Raw genomic sequence first — 9299 nt, forward strand, 5'->3', positions numbered from 1 at the left:
ATTCACAAATTCTTAGAAAAATTTTCGGGTCTGTATTTGTAAAATTTAGAGTAAAGGTAATTTGTTTTATTCAGTGCAATATTTAAGAGTACAGAAACCTTATTACTCCGCATAAGTTTTTAAATACTGCTAATTGTTTTCATAAAGCGTAATAATAATCAAAATTATCAATTTCTTGAACAGAATAATACTTTGTCACCGTTTTTAGCAAAAATTTACTTTAGCTCTTGATCAGTAAAAAAAATTGTTTTGTATTGTTGATGCAAAAAAGACATTTGTTCTGTAACAATAAAAAGCAAACTTAAAAAATTGTATAAGCACTAAAATAATTTCGCTTGTAAGAAGTCATCACTCATTTTTCCGTGCGAACATCGCAGAACACAACTTTTGAACATTCTTTTATGAAAAAAATGAATCCGTTCCATGGGTTTCTAAGAACGCCAGTTACCGCGTATAAATACGTTTAGAGCAGTTAACAACACCAAAGAAAAAAAAGTTTGAATTAGCAATGGATTTATGGTCTTTTTATATTAAGAAACTAATATAATTTCAAAATAAGTCATTATATGCTTTTAAAACATTTTAAAAGTAATTTCGTAGATATACGGTTTGAGCAGCGAACCACTCGGCGTAGACATACGTTTGGAGCAGTTTAAGGGTTAAATGAAAAAGGATCATTTTGTTTTTGATCATCGATATCGATATTAATTAAAAAAAAATATTAGATTTTTTTGACATTACCGATGATCTAGTTGGTAATGTTTTTTCAGAATTATTCAATAAAGATACAAAAACTTTGCCAATAAAACCACAAATAACGTTAAACATAGTTACAACTCAGGATGCAGATTCTGCAGCAAAAAAAACATATAAAATAAATAGAATCAAAAGTGCAAAATTTAAACCCCCATAACTTCGAAATTTCTATACTTATATTAGATAGAATTTTTTAAACATCCTGTATATGGAAAATCGAACGTCAACTCCAGGAAAAGCCATCGACAATTTTTTTAGTTATTATAACCATGAAATTAAGAAAAATAGAAGTTACAGTTTATCCATATCATAATTGCAGCGCTCGAATTTATTTTTACCCTTTGTAACCGATAGTTTAGTTTGGCATTAGTGCCTAAGCCAGTCCCCCAGCCCCACCTCGAAATCATTGATGTATTTTATTCGATCAAGATAATGCCCAGACCAATGAACAGTCTCTTCCTACGTCTCAATTAGGGAGACACCACTGCAATAGAACAGGCCGAAACGAGGCGGTGCCTTTGCCATAGTGGGGGCTTCGTCAAGCCCCTGAATAACCAGGTTATCCCTCCTCCATTTTAGTACGATGCGAAACGTATGCGTGAGCAATATCAGAAAAGTTCTCGTCGGTTATCGTTTTTACGCACTGTTTGTATACAGTTCGACAGAAATCTAACTAAAACGTGTTTGTTTCAACTTTGTGATCTTCAATGGCCATGTGGCGTGGAGTATTGTGGTGCAAGTGATCCGGATTTATTTTACAAATAGTTTTTGTTTGAAATAGTACCTAACTGTAAATAAATAAACATTGCGATAATTATGTGTTGTTGGTGTTGAACTGTCTTTTTGGACAAGAGTTTTAAACATGAATGACTTGCCCGAAGCGCTTAATTTTGCGGGAAGACCCATGCATTCGGCACACATTATGTCCACAGTAAGTCGAAATTTCGGCAATTTTTGAACGATTGCAAATTCAAATTTTCTTTTCTTCGAATGATTTAATTTTGTGTGACAAGTTTGGTTAAATTAATTTAATCATTTTGACGAGGTTTTGAATAAAAAAAAATGTTCCAAATTTCATGCACATACTATTATTTATGGTCCATACTTGCTAGTTTATTAATTATTGTTCTAGAAAAATTTTATAGTAGATAAGGATAAGGAAGGCGCTCTATAATTTACACAAAACATCAAAACATGTCAAAATTTTTAGTATTTTCGCAATAGCAGTATGCAACCCATGCTCGTAAATAACACAGATTATTACCCGAAATTCTTTATTACTCATAAAAAGAAATATTTCATAAGGCTTAAATAAGTTCCCTCAAAAATCAACGTTATTTTTTATTATGTTTTTATTGAAATCAATTCAATGAAATGAAATGTTGATGGAAAACTGCATTTGTTATTTGTAGGTTTTAAAATTCATATTTTTTCCGGGAAATGAACTGATTTTCTGATTTGATTAATTTAGTTTATCCAGATGCTTTTTTCGTATTTACGATTAATTTTCTGGTTTTGTTTACGGCTCTGAAAATTACAAAATAAATTTGAATGACCAACAAATAATTGATTCAGAATTTTGCACTTAATCCATATCACTTTCTTCTGTTATTATGTTATTAAATAACCGGCATTTGCATGTCATTAGTCATTTAGTCACAGCACTCAATGTAATAAAGCATATCTAAATTATCAAATATTTATTGCCTATATCGTTTATAAAAGTGGTTTTTAGGTAATGTACAAACCTTTAAACTTTCGTTTAAAGCTATTCAGTAGAATCGAACCATAGGAAGAGGATTTGTACACAATCGCAAATTCTCAGAACCACTAAAAAAAATTTTTTTCAACTTTTTTGTTCTAACAGTAAATACATCAACTTCTGCATTGACCTTACAAATGTTTTTGTTGTGTGTTTTTTTAATGGTGGGTGGTACAAGTCATGTTTTGACTAAACTGTATTTTCCATTCAGGTGATCTCTGACTCATGTTTTTGTGACTGAGAGAGAAAAGTGCATTACGTTTTCTTCTATAGTAACTGCTTTGATTTACAAAAATTGTCAATTTTGCAATTTGCCTGAACTATAAACACGAGATTGTTGTAATTTGTGCAAAAATACATACTTTTTTTTTAATTGTAATTCCTAAGGAATTTTTGTTTGCCGAACGAGCCTCTTGAGTTTTTTTTTTATAAATATGAAGTATGATTGAGGCTTAAGTCCTTTAATAAAAAAGGTATAACAAAATTTTTTTACGTGTAAGGCACAATCTGGTCTGAAGTGATTTAACACAGAATTATAGAACATTATTTTTTTCCTAACACATATCTTTAACAAATTTGAAATGAAAATTGCGAGAGATAATGTAATTTAAAAAAGTGGGTAGGCAGTTACAAAAATTTAATAGAATTTGGGCATTGCAGAGCAGAGAACTGAATAAAGTTGAATCATCTTAATTTTCTTATAAAATGGCATGAGTAATAAATGATAAGAATGATAAATAGTCATTTCATTCGTGACAAGGGAGGGTTATATTTGTTAGTAAAAATGTGGTAAAATAATATTTTGACTTTTAATAACAATACGATAGTTTTATCTTTTTTATTATTGTTTCAAATCTACCTAGTACTAGGTACACTAAAAAAGTTTAAAGTATAACATTCTTTAACTATTTTTTGAACAAACTAATCGATGTATGATAAATGAGAAACCTTTGTAATCAAAAACAAAATTTTTCGATTTTCTTTTCTTTCGTCCCGCAAAATTTTATTTTTTTTAAAATAGTGGAAATACTATAGTGGAGCTCCTCTATAGCGAGTCAAAAATCGGCTATAACGAGTAAATCGTCTGGTCCCTTGCCGTTTTGTATACTACTTTATGTAAAATTTCCCCTTTATAGCGAGTATTTTTCTGGAATTGAGGTGGATATAACAAAACTTTATACCCAAGATCGGTAATAACGAGAAATTCTGAGAAATTTCAGAAACAGATTGGTTATAACGAGAGTTCTTAGAAGAAATAAAAATCCTGCGGGTCTCCATTACGTAGTGTGTATCAGAATTTTTTTGGAAATGTTGTTTTTGTGCGTTATAGTCTTATTTTTCTCACTTTCTCAGTCTTGAATAACTTTTAAAGCAGAGAACACTTCGTCTTTCTGTATCAATATGTCGTGCTCGAAAAGAAAAACGTTTTCCATCAAAGAAAAAATATCAATAAAAACAGAGTTCGAAAGTTTTTTTAAAAAAAGCTGTAATCTGCAAAGAGAAAAATTAAGCCAATTCTACATTAGCAAGATTACGAGTTCAACTGGTGAGTTTTCGTCAAAAGTGAAGAAGTACATACTGCTAAAAATCCTAAATTAGATAAAGCCGTTCTTAAATGGTCCAAAGTCAATCGCGAATCCAATGTGCCTATAAGTGGGGCCAAGTTAAAAGAAAAAGCAGAACAATTTGCAGAAAAAATTGGGGATTCTCTAGAGATGATTTTTTTTTGTTATTGGGTGCTTCCACCTAACCTTGATGTCTTTTACTATAGCTTTGTACAATTGGAAAGTGCAATTGATAAGATAAAAATGCTTCATTACAAAAAACAAACAAAAATTACAGATTTTTTTCATAAATATTGTTTTAAACTTCTATATTCGTATTTAATAAAATAATTTGCATAGTACATGTTTAAAAACTTTTATTGATCATGACTCTTTATAGCGAAAATCGGTTATAACAAGCAAATACGTTGGCCCCTTGAGTTCTCGTTATAGAGGGGTTCTACTGTTTTATATTTTATATAATTTTTATAAACAATTCATCTAAAAAAATAAAAATCAAAGTTTTTTAAGACGAACACATTTTTATAGCACTTTATTTTTTATTAATTATCTTTTTCTGAAGCCAAAAAATACACTCATGGTTCCATATACCTATTTTTCTAGGTTTTACCTACATAAAATTTGTTGATCTTCATAGGACCTTATTATACCACTTTGGCAGCAATTGAAATCTTAATTTGACAGCATAGAGTACATATAAAAAAATACATACATTTGAAATTCAATTTTCACAATTTTATAGTCAATTGTCATTCGTTTTTGAGGGGCGACCACTGGCATAGAGCCGTCTCACCAATTATAAGTTAAAACAAACTGCTGGTTTAAACCTAACAGAAAATTAGATTTTTTTTTGATTATTGTGATTCCCAAAATCCAACCTTTAAAAAAATACTCGCATTTTAGTTCTGATTTTTTTCAAACGGTTAGAATATTTGGGACCGTCGCTAGTCGACGTAATCAATTCTAAAGAAGTTTACACATTTCTTTTCTATTCAATATTCATTGAACTCTCTTGTAAATTATAGTTTAGTAGTTTGGTAATTACAAGGGTTTGAGAGATTTTTTTTATTTTACCATAAATTATTTTTACTACTAATTTATTAGTACTTATAACCTATTAATTGTTGTTGTATTTTGCAATAGTTTTGCAAATCGTATTCAATAAAAAGCAATTAGTGAAAATTATACGATAAGCCTTTGTATGCACACAAAACAGTCTCGTTTATTGCTTGTTAGAACAAAAATTTAATGGTTTCAAATTAAGAAAATATAAAAATTATTGTGTAGTAACGTTTGCCTACAATTTATGACTTTATTTAGTAACGAAAGAATTTTTTTGTGTCGTGTCCAGCCTCCAATCCTAGAAAACAATGTTTTGCGTCATGTTTATGCCATTCTCTTCTTATAACCTCAGGTGTTTTAGTTTGCAAAAATAGTGACATAAGCAGAACATCAGAGTTTATTGCCACTTCTAACATGAGTAATAAAAATGCTTTTAATCCCAACTTCTTGATAAAAAATGGAAATTGGCTCAGTGTTATTACACTTTTCTGTCACTCAACAGACGAATATCACTGTTAGATATTTAATATGTTTTGGATTTTACAATTAAACAACGCATAATAACGCATATGTAATTTTGTAACCATTTATACAATACATAAAAGTGTAGTTTTATAACAGTTTAAATATTACATCCAGTGTTTTTGGTATCTCAATAAATTTAAAGAATCATTGGTAAAATTGTCATTGACATGATTTATGTTGTGTGAGGTCTTTCTTGACTCTATAAACATCGGCGGTAACTATTTTCAGTTCATAGATTTGTTTCTTGCTCGGAAACTATAACTAAGTTTATGTTCTGCACGTGAAGATTGGCGATTGCTTGGAAACTCAACTAAAGCACGCACAAGTTGTCATTATCTTTATTTTTTATATATTTGAAGCGTCACCAGATCATGGAAAAAATATCTATTCCTTCACACATTTACAGACAGAATAGACGGCTCGATGTAAAAAGACCCAAGCTTCATTAAAGTATAAAGTTTCACGAGATAGTGCATTATTATATGTACGGTTTAATCAGAGAAGTTTTTTGCAACTTTCCGTTATCAAGTATTGATAATAATACACACTTTTAGCATATTAATAATGGTGTGAACATATTTGTAATGCGATCTTGTTTGTTTATGTTCCCGGGTGAGGAATTATGTGTAGATTAAAAAATAGTGACTCATATTCTAGCACTGATTCTAACATAATAGAAAAGATTGGAAAAATCTATTAAGAACACAATTTTTTTTGTCTAGTGTTTCGCTTGTTTCAGAAATATTTCTTTCGTATTTGAGCAATATTATTGTTATTGTGTTTTATTTATAGTAAATGTTATTGAAACAAAAGTTGTATTTATAAACATTACATGAAAAAATATATAGTGGTTTCAGAAATGAAGAAGTCGTCAATTCAAACAAAAAAAGTTTCAATTTTTGAATTTCTGCTTGTTTTAAATACCTAATTTTGATTTGAGGTATTTACTCGAAATAATTGCCGTGCTATAATCAAAATCGTATTATTTTAAAAAACGAAACAAACATTTTATTATATCTTAAAATGATACTAAACTCGCGTGAGCCAGCAAATCGGGACTTGATAGCAAAATCTCTTGTTGTTTTTTAAGAAGCGCCTTTCTTATTTTAGACAGATTATTCAAATCTCTAGCAAAAAGTAATCTTTTCGCTTAAATAAAAGTCGATAAACTTCTGAACTCCATTATCATAAATTTGATAAATGTTTGTAAGTTTCCTCACAAATAATAAAATAATAAAACGAAACATGTCTTTGTTTTTGACCTGCAGATCGTGGCATAGCATTTAACGGTTTTGTGATCTTTAAGATAAATATTCTAGATTATATCATTAAGTTTTTTTATAATACAAATTAGTCAAATTTTTTCCGGGCTATCTATACTGAAATTACTACTTCAGATTTCTAGTTGATGAATGAAACTTTGGAAAATGAATAATTCCTTGTATTTTTAGTACATATTTTTTACAAATACATATCATCAAATCTAGCTGATTTTGTAATTTCTGTTCTCTTATCTGTTTTTAATTCAGCAGTGTTTTTACATTACCATAAAAATCAACTTGAATGACTTTTCTTATCAGGAAGGTTTGTTTTTAAGCACGGAATCATAATCATACCAAATAGAATTACTAAGGTCAATGCGTTAGGACCAAAAAAGTTTTAATTTTAGAAATCTAAAAAAATGATTTTTTCTATATAAAGATTGGAATCCATAGAATTTTTAAAGAAAAATTCTCAAATATTAACGACTAATTTATTCGCAACTTTTTTAAGAAATGAAAGAATTTTGCATTAAAAAATATTTAAAAGAAGCTTCGAACAAGTTTTGTTCTCAGGTGCTACATGTTTCATCTGTAGTATGTCATGCTTTTGAATATTGGGAGCAGCATTCTAAGAAAATAGATGTTCTACAGAATTTAAAATGTCGATGTCACTGTCCGATGTCACCGCCCAGAGTTAACATTTTTTTTGTTATAATAATTCCTCAAATTATAAAACAAACATTAATTTTTAACAAGACAATTCTTCTATTTTATTACTTAATAAAATATAAATTTTGACTACAATTAAAACTAGTTTTAGACAATTGAATCAAGAAACAATACCTAGAATTACAATAAAAGAAAGTTACAACAAATCTATTTATGTAAAGGATAAAAATATCTCAAAAATTGCAATGCAAGTTTGTATGTTATTTTATTGCAGAGTGGTAAAACGTGCTTCATCACAGTTCGCATTAAAACAATGTAAAAAACACCTCTTGTTATCGCTGCGTCTTATTTTAAATTTGGGCGCAATCTTTCGCAATTTGTATTCTGATCAATCATTCAAATTTGATTTATAGTTCATAAATCAGTAATTTAAAAATGATGAAAATATTTTCTTTGTATTTCTGTTTTTCACTTTATAAAGTATCAGTTTTATTCTCTCCACAATTTTGCAGAGCTAAAACTCTATCATAAATACATTCAGTATTGTGATCTAGTTTTCTAGTTCCTATTTTGTTGATGTTTATATTTTTTCTTTAAGTGGGTCAACGTAAATGCAAAGTTGCCTTCATAATAATTTACAATGTAACTAGTCATCACATTTGTCTATTTAGTAACGATCAAGATGTCGTAATATTTTCTGTTGCTACATAAACTTTTTCTTGCAAGTCAATTTTAATTTTTTTGGTACCTTCCAAATAATACGTTGTACTTCAATTTGCAAATGTAACAATTTCAGTAGAGGTTAAAAGCTATCACTATCTTTGGTATATTCGTCGAATTTCTTAATCTTGCTTGTTATGAAATGAAAGACTTACGGTTTTTGATAAGTAATCATCGCAATCAGTTAAAATGATTAAAGAAGAGTTTCCAGGGCCGTAACCAGGATTTTATTTCGGAGGGGTTTCTTGTTGGTTCATGAAAATGAAATGAAAGAAGGCGGATTGAAAAGCAAGCTCATCTCTAAGTACACGTTTTTATTTTAAATTGAAATAAGAGATCCTAATTAAACATAAAAAAATACAAACTGACTCACAAAGTAACAAAAAATAAAATAAATTTTTAATACTCATAAAACTATACAGGTGTTCCGTTTTTATTGTTACAAATTTAAACAGGAGATAGAATATTCATTTTTAAAACAAAAATTTTCTATGAACTATCTCGAAAAATGCTACGCAAGGAGTGCGTCTTTTAATAGGTTTTTTCCAATATTTCTGAAATCATTTTAGAAAAATATTTCTAAATTTGGTACAGATAATAACTTTTATACACCTAAACAAGTACAAAGATAAAATGTTGAAATTTTTAATTAGGGTTTAGGGTAAAAAGTACTCTATTTTGCCTGTGGTTTTCTTGCCACTTTCAGCAACAAAATTTCATAGTTTTTTTAAAAATTAAAAATTAAATTTGTGCCTCTGATTAAAAATTTGTTATTTGGCATTTGTTTAGGTGTACATATAAAGGTTATCAGCTGTACCAAATTTTGTAATTTTATCTCTTCTGAAATACATATTAGGAAAAACCCTTTAAAAAACCTACCATTTTAGGGGGTGTAGTCCCTTTCATAGCATTTTTTGAAACATGTTTATAAGAAACTTTTGTCTTAAAATTAAATATTCTATCTATTTAAATTTGTAC

General features: G+C 28.8%; 1 protein-coding gene across 2 annotated transcripts in view; it reads left to right on the top strand.

The window, feature by feature from the left end:
- The first annotated feature begins 1349 nt into the window (after positions 1-1349).
- The window catches only part of LOC123012953 (forkhead box protein L2-like), a 25946-nt gene continuing 17996 nt past the window's right edge, over positions 1350-9299 (top strand). For both annotated transcript variants that reach the window (XM_044411198.1, XM_044411199.1), the window contains exon 1: positions 1350-1687. In XM_044411198.1, coding sequence (XP_044267133.1) covers positions 1619-1687 — 69 coding nt within the window. In that variant the 5' untranslated portion in view covers positions 1350-1618. The remainder of the gene's footprint in view (positions 1688-9299) is intronic.

This window comes from Tribolium madens, unplaced genomic scaffold (genome assembly GCF_015345945.1).
Source record: "Tribolium madens isolate multiple individuals breed KSU strain unplaced genomic scaffold, Tmad_KSU_1.1 Scaffold_96;HRSCAF=242;Tcas5.2_LG5, whole genome shotgun sequence".
NCBI classification, from domain to species: Eukaryota; Metazoa; Arthropoda; class Insecta; order Coleoptera; family Tenebrionidae; genus Tribolium; species Tribolium madens.